At 40.4% G+C, this 19,839-nt stretch overlaps 1 protein-coding gene across 2 annotated transcripts in view; it reads right to left on the bottom strand.

The window, feature by feature from the left end:
• Positions 1-19,839, bottom strand: part of carmil2 (capping protein regulator and myosin 1 linker 2) — a 61,098-nt gene that overhangs the window by 24,178 nt on the left and 17,081 nt on the right. For both annotated transcript variants that reach the window (XM_056387941.1, XM_056387940.1), the window contains exons 16-31: positions 18,918-19,022; positions 18,220-18,289; positions 18,013-18,094; positions 16,364-16,460; positions 15,059-15,113; positions 13,904-14,076; positions 13,289-13,357; positions 11,854-11,947; positions 11,483-11,569; positions 10,145-10,273; positions 9,076-9,192; positions 7,987-8,162; positions 5,981-6,068; positions 3,289-3,372; positions 3,132-3,198; positions 667-1,211 (exon numbers count right to left, since the gene is read on the bottom strand). In XM_056387941.1, coding sequence (XP_056243916.1) covers positions 667-1,211; positions 3,132-3,198; positions 3,289-3,372; positions 5,981-6,068; positions 7,987-8,162; positions 9,076-9,192; positions 10,145-10,273; positions 11,483-11,569; positions 11,854-11,947; positions 13,289-13,357; positions 13,904-14,076; positions 15,059-15,113; positions 16,364-16,460; positions 18,013-18,094; positions 18,220-18,289; positions 18,918-19,022 — 2,038 coding nt within the window. The remainder of the gene's footprint in view (positions 1-666; positions 1,212-3,131; positions 3,199-3,288; positions 3,373-5,980; positions 6,069-7,986; positions 8,163-9,075; positions 9,193-10,144; positions 10,274-11,482; positions 11,570-11,853; positions 11,948-13,288; positions 13,358-13,903; positions 14,077-15,058; positions 15,114-16,363; positions 16,461-18,012; positions 18,095-18,219; positions 18,290-18,917; positions 19,023-19,839) is intronic.

Raw genomic sequence — 19,839 nt, 5'->3', positions numbered from 1 at the left:
GAAAAGATAGATAGATAGATAGATAGATAGATAGATAGATAGATAGATGGATGGATAGATAGATAGATAGATAGATAGATAGATAGATAGATAGATAGATAGATAGATAGATAGATAGATAGATAGATAGATAGATAGATAGATAGATAGATATGTGTAATAGGTGTTTTGCTGCATGAACATAAGGATCCCAGCCATATGAGCAGTATACACTTTATTCCTTTCATTCCTCCCCTCTCCTCCTTTCTTTACTTTCCCTTTTTTCCCATCTTGTTGTTTTCATTTTCTCCATTTCCATCATTTTCTCCTCTGGGATCCCTCTGTAGTTGTGCAATTAGCTTCCCACTTCATCTACCCTTCCCTCTATGCTTCGTCCATTTCTCCTTTCCTGCTATCTCTCGTCTTTCCGTCCCTGCATCCTGCTTTCTACCTTTGACTGTGGCTATATTTTACTGAGACATATGCGCATACATATGCTTTGTGTGTGTATAAATGCAAATGCTGTGTAATTTCTGCATGACAGTATATATGTATGCATGTATGTGTGCTGATACAAATGCACTATAATTTCTGCATGCTCAATCGTGTGTGTGTGTGTGTGTGTGTGTGTGTGTGCGTGTGTGGTCATTGGTAAATATTTATGGGTATGGGTCTATGTGTTCTTACCTGAGGCCTGGAGGAGGGGGGCTGTGTATGTGTGCGTCGCGGCCGTGGTCGGGAGGCGGTGTAGTGCCTTAGAGTCTGTCCCTGGGTGGGTAGAGGCTCCATGGGAGAAGCGGTGGATCCAGAGCCTGGGCGGGGGCCTGGGCTGGGGCCACAGCCAGGGAAGGGAGCCTCTCGTCTGGGTAAGCCTCTGTGGCCAGCAGCCTCCTCTGGCGCTCGAGTGGAGATGGAGTAAAGGAGGGGGAGACTGGGAGGAGGAATGAACGATGCTCTTCTCGCTCCTGATATCGCTGCTGCAGCATCCACTACTGCCACCTCCCCCTCCCTCCACCTCCTCCCTCTCCGTCCCGGGGGGGAGGGGGACGGGGAAGAGGAAGGGGAAGGGGAAGGGGAGGGGCTTGAGGCCATGACTGACAGGGGGGTTGCTGTCGGCAACCGAGGGAGGCCACATCTTCCCTCTCCTCCTCCTTCCTCTACAGAACCTCCTCCCCTCTCTCTCTCTGCTCCTCTGTCCCTGGCCTGCTGCTCCCAGTCTACATCCAGGAGACCTGAGAGAGAGACAGAATAAATGATGAGAGGAAAGGCACAAAGAGAGGTAATGAAAGAGAGGAGGATAGAGGGAGGAAGGTAGGGAAAGATGGGGAATCCAGCCCACGCAGAAAGCATGCTTTTTGCAGGAATGCAATGTGTGCGTATCTAGGGCATGCAGAGCTGTATAGGGAAGCCATGGGGGGAGTGGAGAGACAAGAAAGTGTTAAAAAGGAGAAGGAGGGGGTGTCAAGAGAGTCAGATTGAGGGGGAGGAGAGACTAAGCAAGGAAAGGGGGGAACAAAGGGGGGTAGAGGAGAGCATACAAGAGAGAAATAATCAGTTAAGCATAGCCATGCAGAGAGGAGGCAGGGCAGCAGATGGATGCTGCAGTCACACTTTACTGCACATGGGAACACAGTGATCAGCCTGTCACACACACAAGACAAGGGTTACACCAATACTGTTATTAGTATTTCAGTTTCAGGGTCTCCTCCATTTTGTAAATTTTGACCTAATTCCATTTATGACCTTCATCTGTCAAACACAAGTAAACAGAAACACAAAATGATAATTACAAATGTATTGTTATTATGTATTCATTAGTTTTATTATTACCTATTTTAATGCTGTTGTACTATCAAACAAAAGGAGCGAGGGTGGGGTGTTTGGGGTGTCCCAGACCCCCCCCCCATGTTTCTTCCCTTTCCCTCATCATTCTCTCCTCCATCTTCTCACACATCTCATCTCTCCCATGGTGAAAGTCACTGGGGTTAAAGTAAACAGGCCATGCTCCAGATAACCAAACAGTCTGTGAGTCTGCCAGGGAATGGTTCAGCATGGCATGGCATGCATGAAAAATACAATGCAATTACAATGCAATTAAAATTTACACCTGGGCTTATAGTCATACTAATGTCATACAGCATTTCTATAGTAGAAGAAGAAAATTGAATATGTTGTTCACAATGTAATACAATCACATTAATGAATTAAATCCCAATGATTATTCCATAAATAATGTATTCTTTTTAAATGATGATTTCTTAATTTATGCTTTTGAATTATAACGAAAGGATGGACTTTGCATTTGTGGTCACCCTCAGACCAAGCTGCTAGCCTAGCTGCTAGCCTGTACATTCAACCGACAAGTCAGTTAGAAGACTAACAGATGTGTCCTTGTCCCCTCAACACTCTTTTCAATACAGTTTTGATGCTACAGCAGCAGCTAGCTTTGGCTGCAGCTTCTTAGCTGCGCATATACCACAGTGTAGTCTAATGTAGTGCAAGTTTATTAAAACAATATACATATAAAATTCTATATGTTTATATATGTTTTTTCTTATTAATTTCTTATTAATTTTAAACATGTCCATCTTTACATTCTGGGAAAGTGGTCTCAGACTTTTGGACCCTACTGTTAATAACAACTTATACTGACAGGCTTTATACAACATATGTCTACAACGTAAGCATATATATATATATATATATATATATATATACATATATAAACTGCTGAAGGGCCAGATATTTTTCTCAAGAGTTGGTGGAGACCAAAGGAGAGTACATTCACCAGGTGGTTACAAACATGACTCTCAATTAACGTTAATGTCGCTCTGTGTCTGTTGTAAATATGCACATCTTTGCCAACATACAGTATATGGAATAACACATATTTATATTATCCATTTTGCCATTGTCCTTTTGTGTTTTAACACAACAATTTAGGAAGTAAATAATTCTTAGTCCTGTTTAATCACTGTGTAGGTTTTTATTATGTAATCATTATTATTACAGTTAACCATTTATTGTTTCTGCAAGTAGAGCAATCACCCGCACATAGACATTAATTGACTTTAACTGAATTCAGATTCAGAGAGAGGGAGACACATAGAGAGACATTACTGGATCACATAGTAACAATGACAGCGTCTTACTCTTAATTGAAGGGGCAGGCCTCAGGCTCTTACAGTGGAAACTATTTCTCCAAAATGCTGGACTGTACTGTTGATGGACAGAGTAGAAGTTAGAAACACAGAAATGAGTGCAAGAATAACGGAATGAATAGAGGGATTGAGATAGTATGTTCCTTACATCATCAGTAGGGAAGTCGCTGTCAGACAGACGGAGCTCTGGGATGTTCAGAGCATTGCAGGAATTTTCTTTTATAAGGCAATCCTATACAAAAGAAAAACATCACCAATGAGGGCCACATACACACACTGTATGCACATTTTATAATGTTTTCTAATAATACACTTTCATATCAATCACAATGTTGTGTGATTATAGTGATGGTTAATAATAAATAATACCCGTGTTTTCAAGCATAACTGCAACATTTAAGGAGCTATACTTGTGTACTGTCTTATACACTGACATGAAGTGTTGGATTAATTGGAAGGTGTGCTTTTGATTGAGTTAGCAGTTTCCCCCCTTTTTTCCAGTCTTTGTGCTAAGCTAAGCTAAACACGTCCTTGACTCATCTCTGCACTGGACAGAAGACACACAGAGACGAAACTAAAATGTATTTAAAAAGGAATCTGATGTGCATAGGACAACACTATGTTGACATGTTCCTCCTTGTTGCTATTCCAGCTGCAACCCTGTCTCATAGAATTTACATTTTGATACTATACTATCAAAATGTAAATTCTATGAGACAGCGTTCTATAGGAAATATAGTCACCGGTTGGGTTATGTTCAGAGGGAACATCATTTTTGAATGAGTGAAGCACTATATTTAATAATGGCTGCGCAGTCACCAAGAGCTGGTTGGGGTGGATGGTGGACCAGGCTTCACATCCACATTCCTGTTGGTGGTTTAGGCAACACAAGTACTTTGCTTAAGCTTTGTGAACTGTGAACTTTCTTCTGGATTAAACCAGATCAGGAATCTGAAGCTCTCAGTGAGAGTCTGAACAGAACCATAAACTGTTTAATGACACTGGAGTCACTGCAAAACAAACACGTTGTCTGTGAACATTTTACTGATATGTTCAGTATCAACATGTTTACGGCTTGCCAAATATATCATATCATATTTCATATCAACAACATATCCTCATTATGTTGAAGAGCCTCAACAATCTCAAAATGGACGTTGAGGCCGCACATTGTTTTGTTCCCAGTTTCCAGCTACTATTGGTCACTGCGTGGCTGCGCCCCTTTCTCTTTCTTTGCTTCAGCAACGCAGTTTATACTAAAGAAGTTAATTGGCCAGCTGGTGATGTTTACAAGCAATAAGAGCCATCAGGCAGAGTTTGTATCAAATGGTTAACTCTGTGGGGAGAAGGAGCTAACAGTGACCTCCTCAGCAACACAGAAGCCACACAGCCGCCACACAGCCAGACAAGCCTGCAGCTCACTGGACTTTACAAAGCAGCACACTAGAAAGGACCTCTTTCTTTCGATTGGACTAGGTAATGTTAACTGGGCATAGCATAGCATAGCATAGCATAGCATAGCATAGCCTAGCATATGGGACTGCTTAACCTCTGTCAGTGTACATATATTAGATTAGATTAGATTAGATTAGATTAACTTTATTTATCCCACAACTGGGAAATTCATTTACTTACTACTTATTCCATATTGATTTGGTTAATGTATCCTCTGAGTTTTATTGTTATGATTGTCTGTTCAGAGTTCTTTTGTTGGTTAGCCACACCGTGAAGTTGATGTTAGTATGTGTCACTAGCATATTTGTCTGTAACTAACCTCTCTTCTAACCATGGCAACTTTATCCTCCATTAATAAGCCTCAAATAGAGAAGCAGCCATGTTGTACCAGCGGCCATCTTTGGGTCCATCACCTTCTTTAGAGTATTCCCTTGTTTACCTTTCACATTTTCAGTGTTTTCAACAGTACTGAATTACATGTATTTAAACTAGCTTCATTTTCAACTTCATTTTGCAGTAACTTGCTGGTGGTTCAGATACATTCATATGTAATTCAAGTAGTTACGTTACTTTTTTGCCTACAGCAGTTGCTGGTCATAAAGGGAAAGGAAAGGTTTTTTAGATTATTTTACTATTGCTTGTCTACTGTAATCAAATCCCCTTTGAGAAGCCCCACCCCCTTTTTCTTTCATCCTGACCACTGTGAAGTCATACCCAGGCAATACATTCGTCGGGCGGTCAACGCCACACACTTGACCTTTGTGTTATGCATGTGCAAATGCCAAAGGCAGGTGTTGCTCAGTGTTCGCACAGCGACAACGTCATCATGGATAAACCTCCTGAATCTCAGCCTGAGGAAGAATCACCACAGCCAAAAGCAGTTACTGTTTACAAAACCAAAGCTGAAGTTCCAGCACTTTCCCATGAATAGTGGGGGATTTTATTCTTTTAGTTTATGTATGACCTGTGAACATGTAGGTACTTTTTGCAATTAACTGAACTGAGTGGCATTTTTTGCTGGCAAGTGACTTTTTTTTGTTTTATCTTTTGTTACAATTTTGTTTCACATGTACACTGTCAATGTGATCTTTTTTTTTTTTTTTTACAAAGTAGTAGATTTCTCCCTGGAAGAGCTTTGCTGTAGTTCATCTTCTTCCAGTTTAAAGTATTTGGTAGCTTGCAAAGTTATGCTTTCAAAGTAGCTTCCCCAACACTACACACACACGTATGCACGCACACACGCACACGCTCATGAACACACACACATCCGCACACGAACCTGCACACACTCACACCCACACCCACACCCACACCCACACACACAACCACAAACACAACCACACACGCACGCACGCACACACACACACACACACACACACACTTACCATTTTATCCTGTGCCATTGTCAGATCCTGTAGAACTTGTTCGATGATGCTTTCAGCCAAAGAGACACTCAATGTTTGTCTTAGTTCACTGGATGGATGAAAAGTGATCATGGGTTATTTACAGTAATAAAATTATATTTTGGATAATCAATATCCACATGCTTTGTTTCAGTACATCATGTATTTCTCACCTGGACTTGAACACATTAATTTAGTCCAAATATAATTTAGAGCAGTCCAGTCTATTAGACACATAACTACGTATCTGTCCATCACATTCATGATGTGTTTCACTTTGATACTGATACTTCCAAGAATCAACTCAGCTTATGGGGACCGGCTTTAACAAACACAGTGACTGCATCCCCATGTCAACACAGAGCTTAAAGGCCAAAACCAACACAGCTAAGTACTAAATGAAATAATCCTATATTTAGATTTAAAATCTAGTCTGACTTGTAGTAGTCACTATGTAAGGCTGTTTAACTTCATTCAAGGAAATGTCCCTTGCCGTGTCTTTATTAGCAATTGTATCTTATTTGGGGTGACATGTATGTTGCAGGACCTCCAGTATGCCTTAACAATGATTTTGAGATCTAAGGTTTCAAGACAAAACACCTTGTGTTTCTTGATTTAATCTTTGCATGACCGTATATTCTCAACTTCTTGTGACAAAATATATCATTTCAAGATTTAGACTTTATTGTTTGTGTAAAATCATGTTTTTCAACCTGTCACATTTCATTCCACTGATAACACTATGCTTCAGATGTTTTATGTCCTGTTCAATACAATACAAATCTATAACCTCAGAGTAATTATGAGCCCCCCTCTCTTATGATAGAAATAACATAAACCAGAATAGCCCACATTATACATTTACAGCAGTGATTCCTAACTTTGATTAACGTTGCAGTGACTCCATCATTAATGGTCAAAAGTATCAGTTTCACATTGTCCATATATTAACTAACAATACCAACAGTAACAATACCTACAGCCATGCTATTGGACCTGTGAGGCTGTAGGTAGGCTACAGCAGTGATTTGAGCTTAATGCTAATGTTGGCATTTAGCATTCTTGACATGCTAATATTTCATATATCATAAACCAAAGCACTGGACATATTGAAATTTTGACCTAATAATGGCAGTAGATGAAAATTTATCAGGATTCATCCTCTGGAGATGATGAATGTACAAAATGTCATGCAATCCAATAGTTGTTGGGACATTTCAGTCTGGATCAAAGTGGTGGACCCACTGAAGGCCACTGTGATGGCCACATTACCGTTACCATGACTTGTAGCTCAACATTCTGACCTATCAAAATAAAATGGCTTCCTGTGCTGTCAGCCAAATTAGCTTGTTTCCAACAAAACAAAGCTCATATCTAATGTAATATGTTTTCACTTCAATTTGATCAAGCATTTTTTCCAGTTTTTGCATTATTATTTATTTTTTATAAGCAGTTATTGAACAAAGAAAGTAAGAAGAATGATCTTTTTATGCTCAAATGAAATTTAAGAGACCTGTTATTAATACTTTGTGAAAATAATTTCCAATTCTTGACAATTTATCTGCGCTTGAATTCGATTGCATTATGTTGTATGTAATATGTTGTGATATACATATTAGCAACAGCTACTACAGTTTGAAATGTTTCAGGTTTAAAGTGAGCAAAGAAGCTCATCAGTTCATATAACTGATCAGTTAACGTCCACCTATAGACAACATCTCTAATCCTGATTAAACATAAATAGTATAATAATAATAACAATAATACTGGTGAGTGAATCTACTGATATAATGTGCTGATCATTATTTCATAGTTCCTGCTTCTGACAAAGAAACGTTTTCCCGAATGCACAGTTTCTACACAAGAGAATCTTTATAATCTTTTTCACAACAGTCTGTCACTTCACACAGTCTCTAAGAAGACTTAAACGAATAAATGAGGTTAATTAAACAGTCTGCAATGACACTGTCTTATGTAAGTGTTATTACCGCAGTCTGTCTATGATGATCTGCCCTGTGCTCTCCACCAGATTGCTTCTCAGGAACGTGTGTGTCTGTCTGCTTCTTTTGGACACACACTCTGACAAACACTCGCACACACTCGACCGCTGGACCACCCGCGGACACACTGCCTCTGCACTCCTCATCAGGCCTTGAGCCATCTCCTGGAACACACAGTGTCACACTTGAGTACAGCCACGACCAAACATCTGAGTCAAGACTGAGTCAGAGAAGACGGAGTCCGCTCCAAAGACCACGCTTGAACGGGGATCTAACCAGCATCCATTAACATTGTCTTATTCTGTTATTGTAAAGATTGACTCAGGACCTATTCATTGGATATTAATGTGTAACTATAACATGAGATCATCACTGATGACTCTGTGCTTATGAAAGCCCAAGTCAATTTTTTTTTTACTCTGTGTTTTTATACTTCATTAGACATGAAGAAAATATTTTGATGTATTTTTCATGAAGTTTTTGACATGTCCATTCTGCTGGACAGCCAGGGTTTAACTTGCAGTGTTAATTAATATGCAATAAGAGTGTAATACATAGAAAAGGGTATTTTGTGAAAACTGTGAACATTAAATGCCAATTTATGACTGTAAGACAAATAATTTTTCCATATTTTAACATATACTGCTCTTGGCTATGGAGAACACCCCAAACTACAGCGTGTCGGATTGTGAGGATACCTTTTCTCTGTATGGTTTATTTCTGACTATTGTTGTGTAAACGTTACCAATATTTACTTCATTAAAAAAAAGAAAATAATAATGAAGTCTAGAGCTGCAATTATTAGTCCATTAATCAATTAGCTGATCAAAAACTTATTCAGAAACTATCCGATAATCGATCATTTAAGTCTATTTTCATGCTACATGTTGCAGGTTTTATTATCTCAGGTGTGAGAACAAAAACTGTAACCATCCAACATACAAACACAGGAACTTCAGCCATGGCCTCAAACCCAACGCACTGCAATTTCTAAAACAGCAAAACTAGCATACACATGATTGAAACCTTTATGCTCCACTGTGATGAGGAGCACGGCGCGTGTATTTAAATGTGTACCTGAATGCTTCGAGTGAACTCGCTGGTCAGTGCAGCAGCAGCGTCAGTGAGGATGCAGTTCACCAGGTCTCCATCAGAGGCACACTTCCTGCTGGCCTCATACAGAGAGGGAAGTATCTGCACATGGAACACCAACACAAACACATTTACACTCTTGGACACTTTATTAGATACAATCTGATGCAGTTCAGTAAAACAACCCTGCCACATATAATGAAGTTTAAAGTGTTATTTGGTGGCTGCATTATACTGAAATGTGTTTCTCATATTCTTCCCTTCATGTTTGTAAAAGCTCTCAGTATAATACAGTCAAGTTATACACCTCTGCAAACCACAACCTAAAGAATAAACATGTAGTAAAATCAGGGGTCTCCAACAGGTGGCTCGTGAGCTCCCACTATCTCACCCCCTGTTTTACAGTAGCAAACCGTGGAAGTGGAGTACAAACTTTAAGCAACACAACTTCACTCAGTACAAATGCTCCAAATGAACTAAATCAAATAGACAGACACCACAAAAAGAAGTGGAGTGAATGATCTATTTTAACTTCCTGTTTGTTATGAACTATTGATGAACTGACAGCTATCACTGATCACTGACTGAGGAGCTTCTTCTTCTCTGGTTTCTAATCAGATTTATGGAGCTTTATTTACAGTGGTGTTCTCATGTCTGTGTGTTCAGGTCTGACTGAATCATGACTCAGATTTTTGTCTATGACTTTCACATGTTTTTAAACATTGATATTTGATGACTTGTTAAACGATTTTATTGATCTGATTTGTTTTGGAGATCAGTTTGAGAGTGTTGATATGACATGTGAATAAATGTGACATCAGACATGAGGAGCATCAGACATGAGGAGCATCAGACATGAGGAGCATCAGACATGAGGAGCATCAGACATGAGGAGCATCAGACATGAGGAGCTCTCGGCCCCATCATTTACAAATTGACTTTTATTGGCTTTTATGATAGCTGACTGCAATTCAGTCGAACAAGAATCCAGCGGAGTTTGGTTGTGGTTGTGTACGTCATAGTGGGGTTCTGAAGCCAGCGGAGCAGCCTGTACCTTGAAGGACTCCCTGGCGTTGTACAGCACCTCATGTGCAGTCTGGATGTCAGCCTGGACCTCCGGAATGCTGCAGTGGTTTAAACGCTGAAGGCTGTCCTCCAACTGCCGACACATTCCCTGGACCAGCTGAACAGCAGAGACAATGGTTACCTTACCTCCAGTTTTTGGCACCGCTTTACACTTAGACTCCCCTTATAAAGGATTTATGAATGGTCTATAACTACTTTATTAATTAGCTTGTCAACATGTTATAAATCATTTATAAGCTGTTATAACACATTAGATAAAAAGGGCAACAGTGGCCTGTTGCTTGCCAAATAGTGAGCCCACATGTCTCTGTACTGTTCAGCCTCATGTCTCGTTAGTTACTGAGCTTTCTTTGTTTTCTCCATCATCAGCATTTGTAGCTGCTGCTTCTTCACATGTTTGTTCAGTTACTAGTAACAAGTTTCATTTGACAGATCAAATTCTGGCAGATCACATGATCATATCAAATGAGCAGATTCATGCTCTGAGGCCGTGGCTGTGTTGTTCACCTGTACATGTATCAGCAGCCGTCCTCATTCTACTCACAGCTGCTGATCACATTGTTCTGCTCAGTGCAGATTAACATGGAGATGCTTTCTGCTGGTTGCTCTCTTCTTCAGGACTTTATTATCCAGCTAGAACACAGGTGGGAACCTTCCTTTACCTGGTGAACTGCTCACCCATCCTTTGTCCCACTGTTCACATCTCTGTGATTCATCTTCATGTTTCTTCATCTCACCTTTACAACCATTTATTTATCAGTAACTGACATTTAGAGCAGGTAAAAGGAGCTTTATTGTAAAGTGAAAAACATGAATTCTTTACTATAAGGCTCCTTTTACCAGTTATAAATGGTAGTAAGTCATTAATAAGACTAGTGAATAGTAAGCATTAAGTTGTTCTTGCCAAATAGTGAACCTGCATCAGTGTATGAAAACTGTGTTATAACTTATTTCTAATTGTATATTTATGATTTATAAAGTGTTAACAACCAAATTAATAAACTAGTTATAAACCATTTATGAATCCCTTACAATGGTAGTCTTATTGTAAAGTGGTACCCAGTTTTCTTTTAGTGTGACAAATATAAGATTTTGTGGAAAAATTGAACAATTTTGGATTTTTTTTATTATTATTTTTTTTTTTTTTTATCAAACTCAAATTATGTTAAAACTAGTTGTTAAAATATTCAACATTTGAACTGGTATTTTAACAGCATAGTTATTTATTGCACTATGTTGGAGTTAAACAGCAGTGTTTGTATTATTGTTCTCTAACTACATGTTATATTTCTACTATATTTCTTACCTTTTCAGATTGATGAGTTCTAAATGCTTGATGAAGTTCCACTCTGTCAGACTGTCTCTGGTTGTTTCTGTCTAAACACTTCTGAATCTGCTCACACACACACACACACACACACACACACACACACACACACACACACACACCACACACACACACACACACACACACACACACACACACACACACACACACACACACACACACACACACACATTTCAAAGCACAACACTGTGACTGACCAGAACACACTGATAGTAGATATTATAGTGCTATATTTAAAGTTGAAACTCACAGCATGTGAAAGAAAACCAGAAAAATATACTATATATACGTTGAGGTTTCTAAACATTCTCCAGTTTGTACACACTCACCTTGTGCAGAACGTCTTTTGTCCTGTCAGGGTTGCTGCGGTAACTCTGTGTAATGTCGGCCAGAGGGAGAGACACCTGCTGCAGAGTGAAGTTCCTGCACAACATAGACATAGACAACATAAAATCCACATCTATCCACATGCATACTGTGCAGTACAGTACCCAGCAGCGTGGCTCTTAGGAAGGCTACGATGGTCCCCTGATCCGTCAGGTGGACGGTCCACCACTGGATTGATTACCTTTAAATATTATATTGACATTCATGGTCCCCACAGGATGAACCCCACCGACTCTGTTGGTCCCCTGACTTTTTCTTTGTCTCAAAACTGCTGGGCTTACACACATGCATGTCTCCTCAGGATAAAGTGTAATAACTTTGTTGATCCTCTACCTTTCATCTAGTGCCAGAATTTCAGACTGTCCAGTTGATTTGACAAATAACATTCCCAACAGCCTGTGCTCTGCTTTGTGCTTAGTGCTACTGAGCAAATGTTAGTATGCTAACAAAACTATGATGGCTAACATAGTAAACATTACACTTGTTAGCATTGTCACTGTGAACATGTTAGCATGCTGACAGGATTTAGCTCAAAGCACCACAGCAGCTCCACAGAGCTGCTAGCACAGCTAGAGATTCTTGGTCATGTACTTCACATTGAGATGTTCACTATGGGCCCCTGAAGTCCTAAAAGACTGCTTTTTATGTTGAGTGCACAAGTTAAATAATATCATCTATTTGGGCCTCAGGGGTTCTGTAATTTACTGACTACTCAGTGGTGACTACTGTAGGTTTAATTGTTTAGGATAGTACTGCAGGGCTTGAAAGGTTTATGTTAGCAAAACTGTAAATGTCAAATTCAGTCAGTTAGCTCTGATAACTGTCACCAGCACAGCCATGTGGACAGAAGGTCAAACACTGCAATCAGGGTCAGGACTTGTCTGTTTCAGTAACTTCTTACTGTTGTGTGACTTACTGTATTAGGAATTGTGTATGTGTGTGTGTGTGTGTGTGTGTGTGTGTGTGTGTGTGTGTTCCCATACAGAAATGTAATATGTGACATATACAGTATGTCCCTATATCAAGAGTGATGTTGCCATATATGTCACCTATAAGGTGATATGTTATTATCGCATATACATCCTCTGGATATATGAATATATACGTTTAGACATAAATAAAATATGCATTTGTATATTAACCTCCTAAGACCCGAACTCTTGCATGGCGTGCATTTTTAATTTATCTTTGCTATTTAGGCTGAGTGGGACCTGAGAAAAATGATGTCCACATATGAGGACATTAGTTTTAAATTTCGATTACTGAGTGGCAGTATAATATCCTCGTATGTGTTCACCAGGCCCTTGTTGAGAAGAAATGCATTACATTTGTGTGTGTGTGTGTGTGTGTGTGTGTGAGTGTGAGTGTGTCTATGACCTTTCCAAGGCATCAGCCACATCCTGGAAACCCCTGGCAGTCACATTGTTTCTGTCCCATGTTAGAGTCCTTGGAAGAGGGAGAGAGGTCAGGTCAAGTAAAGCCATACCTGGTACAAGATGACACACACACACACACACACACACACACACACACACACACACACATACACACACACACACACACGCACACACACACACACACACACACACACACACACACACACACACACACACACACACACACACACACACACACACACACTGGGTGACGGTGTAGTACTTGATCATGCAATGGCAAATGACAAGTAGACACATCACACACTCCTGCAGCCAATCAAAAACGTCAGTTTCAGATAATGAAATGGTGACATCTAGTGGCAATAGTTGACCCTGACCCACAGAGAGGGACAGAACCTGTTCCAGTGTGGAACAATCTGCATGATGATGTGTTACTGGAACAGATGTGACCATGACACTGTCTCTGTTTACTAAAGGCATTATTCTTTATTTCACAACACATTAGAAACTCTGATGGAAAATTGGTGAATGTGCCTCTACTTGTGTGTCCAACGCCTGGGCTAGTGTTTATGTGTGTATGTGTGTGTGTGTGTACCTCAGTCTGGTGTTATTCATCAGTGCTTTAGCCAGCATTTTGGCTCCAGTGTCTCCGATGTTGTTCCCACTGATGTCCAGCTCAGCCAGAGCGGCGTGGCCACCCAGAGCGCTCAGCAGGATGTGCATCCCTGTTTTCAGCTTAGAGTCACACACTGACAGAGACTGCAAGGGCTGCACACACACACACACACACACACACACACACACACACACACACACACACACACACACACACACACACACACACACACCTGTGTAAGACGCTGCAGTATTCTTTTCAGTCCAACATTGGGAAAAGAACATTTATATTGAATAAATGGATGTGAATGTGGCCTGTGATTGTTGTTTTGTTCAGGTTCAAGTATAGAAATGATCAACAATCCACACATGTATTGCACCCATAGGTGTAGTGCTACTTGAACGCACCAGAACAATGGTCCCTCACTTTTTTTTCTCTAAGGATATACACATATACAAGATATACATATTTATATACAATTTTTATATATATTTTTAAATCACTAAAGCGTATGTTGTGCAAGAGAGCCAATGAAAACAAACTGAATGGTCGAATTTGCCATATTGATATTTAAGGTGTGTTGATTCATGACGTCAACTCACACAGTGAGTAACATAAAACATTCCACTATGAAAGTTTCCAGTGGCTGAGAAATGATCAATGATTTTCTTTTTAAAAATAACTGATAAGCACTGACTATTAAACCATATTGAAGAGACCAGACCTTTACCTTGTGTTTGTATAAGTTGAATTTACTGGATTTAGTTTTATTCTTGATTCATTACATAAAGTATCACATAGACCTACAGTAGTGCATCAACATTCATTAAAACTACTGTGACTAATAATAAAAAAAGGCAAGATATGACATAATGGCAGTATCAGTGTAACCTGTTCTTTTTATAAATAAATGAGTTGCAACATGAGCTATTCATAAAGTCAGTCTAACATTTGATCATGTGGTCAGCTATAGTTGACTAATGTATGTAAACTTGTCACCATGGGAACGCGTCATAAGTACTCAAACAAATAGCCCTACGCCCCTAATTGCATCTATCACAGTGAACATCCGTCACTGAGACGTGGATGCTAACGTTACTGAGAGTGAATGGAATGAAAAGCGTTGCTACTCACACACTCTTCATCCTGAATCAGCTGAGCTATACGATGAAGAACATCAGTGAGAGCTCTGGTGGACAGAGAGAAGACAGATCAAACCGAGAGGACAAGAAATATGACACGGACAAGACAAGATCAGGGATTTAAGGAAAGAAGGACGGAAGACAGAAACATTTCAGCAACATTTCATCACACATGAGGTTTCTAAAGATTCAGGTAAACCTACGAAGTTAAACTGAGAATGTCCGAGGGTGAAGAGCATGCTGTAAGTCCTGGCTGCTCCCCACTGTGTCCTTATCTCTGTCCAAGAACACTGCGTCTGTTGCAGTCTTCATGTGATGAATCACACAGTGGGACTAACAGTGCACACAGTGCACTTCATCTGAAGGACACAGAGACCACTTCAGAGCTGCAGCTGAACGGTCAGAGGACACTCCTTTACTCTATTTATCATCAAATCAGTTTGATCGATCAAACTGAAACAGTCAAAAACGGAACTTTGAAAGGTGAGGGGGGTGTGTCCCTGAATCCCTCTGGCTGTGCTCCGGCGACAGTCGGAGCCAGAGGGATGTTGTTTTCAGGGTGTCCAGGACGACTGTATGACGGATCGACCATTCCCATTCTCAGGGACGCGATATCTCAGTAACACATTGACAAAACTTCTTCAAATATGGCACAAACCTTCACTTGGCCTCAAGGACGAACTGACTAGATTTTGGTGGCAAAAGGGCAAAGGTCAAAGGTCACGTCGCCTAAAAAACCTTGGTTTTGTCCTTGTAAACACAATATCTCAGTAACGCCTTGAGGCTATTTCTTCAAATTTGGCACAAATATTCACTTGGACTCAAGGACGAGCTGATTGGATTTTGGTGGTCAAAGGTCAAAGGTCAAAGTCAGTGTAATCTCACAAAACTCTTTTTGGCCCTAACTCAAGACTTCACACAGCAATTATGACAAAATTTCACACAAATGTTTCATATTGTATATGACTCTGGATAAACAGGGATGCAATCTGAAACTAGTCTGAGTGGAGGAAGCAGAGAAACCACCAGGAGGTGATTCTAGTCAAAATAGATTATTTTTCTCCCTCAAACAAAAGGAGCTACTTCATAAGGTTTTCAGTTCACAGAAGCTTCGTATCACTTGGGCCTTGTTTATATTCCCAACAACTTTCACACATGCAGCTCAAAGTTTTAAACTTTGGCCTGTGGCTACATGTTCACCAATGGTCACCATGTATTCAGTCATCTCCAGCTGTGTGTGGGCAGATACATAGAGGTAATGAGCTGATGTCAGGAGAAGACGAGGTGGTTCACAGACCTGGACTTCATGGCAAAGTTTCTCCCCAGTGCGAGGTGTCGAAGAGAGTGACATCGACCAACAGACAGGACCAGAGTCACCATGTCATTCTCAAAACCTACAGCCCGTCAGGGGGCGGACAGGAAGTAAGAGAGGTGGGTCGTTAACAATCAATCATTAAATATTACACAGGTTGATTCCACTTGCTCAGGTAAATGAAGGAGTAGTATTCCCATAGTTCAGTGAAATGTGTTACATGACATTTTTTTTGTTTTCATCTGCTAATATAAAGAGCTCAGGGTGCTATGATGGTGTCATGTGTAACAAGGGAGGATGGATGTTTTATACTACAGCAAGAATTCATGTGTAGAGTAAATGTAAAACCAGCTCCACATTTATTCATCTTTGTGGATGAAGCCAGATTCATCCTGGCAAAAGCACGGCACAGAGGAAGAAACGTCATTGGGCAGCGAGCAACTGTGGGTGTCCACAGAGGAGCAAACATTACAATGTGTGCAGCCCTCTACAATCATGGTTTGCTTTTGTACAAACCTCTCATTGGTCCCTGTAATACAGAGAGGCTCATTTCTTTCTTGGATGACCTCCATAATCAACTTGTGCCAGTAGGGGAGAGAGGTCAAAGGGCAAGAAACACAGCATTTGTTGTTGTGTGGGATAATGTGGCGTTCCACTCTGCTGCAGTCACTGACTGGTTTGCTGCACATCCCAGGATGTCTGTCCTTTTCTTGCCTCCGTACTCGCCCTTCCTGAACCCCATAGAAGAGTTTTCCTCCGCGTGGAGGTGGAAGGTTAATGACCACTTTCTCTGTCACATGACCAGCTGTCCTTGCTGGACGCCATGAATGCAGGGTGCGGAGATATTTCTCCTGAAGCCCGCCAGGGTTGGATCAGACATTCTAAAATATTCTTCCCAAGGTGCATTGCCAGAGAAGACATAAGATGTGATGTTGACGAAAACATGTGGCCAAGTGCAGAAGAGAAGGAGTGAATGTGTTATACATGAAGTTCTGTAAATCACTATGCAAAGATATAGAAAACATAAATGTAATTGAAGCAAATTGCTGCATTGTTGATTCATTCTTGTTACAATAAACAATATACAATAGTTGAGTACACTCAATAAAGTGCAAAGATCTAATTCTATAATAAAATACTGATTTATCTGAATGAAACTACTGAGCTGTAACATTAGAAACTGTAGAGGTGTTGGTAGGTTGACTTCGTTACCTTTGGCAGGGCCAGACTCACAGTTTCCCCCTGGGCTAAACTAAGCTGTCTGTCTGCTGTAGCTTCATATCTGAGATTGGTATCAGTCTGATCATATAAGAAAAGTCAGTGTGTATTACTCCATCAGTGAGTATCTGACAGAGTTTAGCTCGTTCTGTATTCTTTTATCTAATATCTAACAGTAAAGGGAAAATCTGTCTATTTATTCATGTAACTCTGTCTTTTTTTTAATTGTACATACTGGTACATTAGCCTTGTCATTAGTCATATCACTCATTAGCCAGCACATGGGGGTATGATCACCTGAGTGAAAACAGGGTGCTGCAGCAGGATCAGCCAACTGCACTGGTTTGAGATGGGAGGTGATTGGAGGTGTGTGTGTGTGTGTGTGTGTGTGTGTGTGTGTGCTTGTGTTTCCATACCGTTGTCAGAGATATCCAGACTTTTGATAGCTGTAGCTTCAGAGATGTGCTCCTGTATCACCTGAGCCCCCGCTGAACGTAGCTACACGCACACACACACACACATACACACAGGTTTACTGTGGCTTCTGCTACTCATCATTAACGAAAAAAGTGTTTTGTGTGTATGTGTATGTGTGTGTGTGTGTGTGCGTGTGTGTACTATACCTCACAGCTACTGAGGTCCAACTCCAGTCCAAAGAGACGAGTGTTGGTTGCCAGACCCTGTAGTAACAACCTTTTTGACAAACAAAACCTATGTGATATATCAAATTCTACATGTGTTGACAGACAGACTCATGACTCACACAGTGTGTGTGGTTTGTGACATGTTTAAATTGGGGTGTGTATGAGGAGAGATAACAGTGCCGTTATTGCACTGAAATAATTACAGCAGTCATTTGTTGTTTTAAGGGAATTGTGATTTGTCGGTCAGTCACCATGTGTTTGCATGACTGACATGTGACTGACTGTGGTTGCTGCTTGTGTAAAACACAGGCTAACGTTAGCTAACACTAGCTGTTTTGATGCTGTCTGGTGCTCATAGTTTAGTTAGCTGCTAGATGACTTGGTTGCTAAGTTAGCAAACACGAAAAATGCATATACTTAAAGCAAGAGTGTGCAAAGGTAGCACTTTATTACACGATTGCATGTACCGCATCAATTTTGCAATTGCATCAATTTTGTTGTATTTTATTGCTCTTATTGTTCTTTTATTATTATTTTTTTTAATTGTTTTTCATTTATTTATCTCTTCACTTATTATCTGTTGTAAAGCACTTTGGTACACCGAAAGGATTGTTGTAAAGGGCTTTATAAATAAAGTACATTTACATTTACATTTACATTACCGGGAGTAAACACACCTGAGAGCTTGTGGAGGCAGTTTGGTCGCAGACAGGCCCACATATTTCAGCTCACAGCTCTGACTGAAGAACTCGCGAATACTCCTGGTCACCTTCTGCACCTTTCTACACACACACACACACACACACACACACACACACACACACACACACACACACACACACACACACACACACACACACAAACATGACAAACCAATGACACTGTGCTAGAGTGGATTATAGAGTCGGATTGCACCAAGTGATTCATTCAGATTTCTAGTCACATCAGAGAGCTGTTCTAAGTCTGTCGTCCTCAGTATGTTCCTGACTCATCACCTGTGTGCACACCTGCCCTGCATTGGTCACGGTCCCCAGTCAGCCGCTGAATAGAGTTCAGACCTTTGGTAGTGTTGTCTGAGTGTGTAGTCAGAATGATTATGCTCTATAGAATGAATGACCACATAATGGTTCGCAAACATAAGAGTGGATGGTAACTAAGATAATTGTGGGAAAAGGGGAAAAAGCACATTTAGATGCGGAATGTTGGGTTAACTGCACAAACAATAAAAGCACAACATAACATGAACTGATGAGCAACATGTCCTTCAAATGACTCAAGTTTAAAAAGTACAAACTTGTACATTTTGAGAGGTGAACAACTTAACAATTTTTTTTGTTTCCTTTACTAAACAATTTAGCACAATGACTCTGAGTTGTTTGCTGCTGTTATTGCACTAGTGAATTAAACCACTTCTCCCAGGGGGTTTCAACGTCTGAGCCTGTGGCCCCCCCTCAGAGAAACCTTGGGAAAAGGTGAGTCCTCACCAGTGTGCAAACTATATCATGACATTCAGGGGAGCCACGCCACTTGTATAATATTATCATTATTAAAGTGAAATAGTGATCGATCGCCGTCATGCATGAATGACACATTAGCATA

Source organism: Seriola aureovittata, chromosome 10 (genome assembly GCF_021018895.1).
Source record: "Seriola aureovittata isolate HTS-2021-v1 ecotype China chromosome 10, ASM2101889v1, whole genome shotgun sequence".
NCBI lineage: Eukaryota > Metazoa > Chordata > Actinopteri > Carangiformes > Carangidae > Seriola > Seriola aureovittata.
The sequence above is the reverse complement of the archived record's forward strand: the minus strand, read 5'-3'. Positions and strand labels throughout refer to the sequence as shown.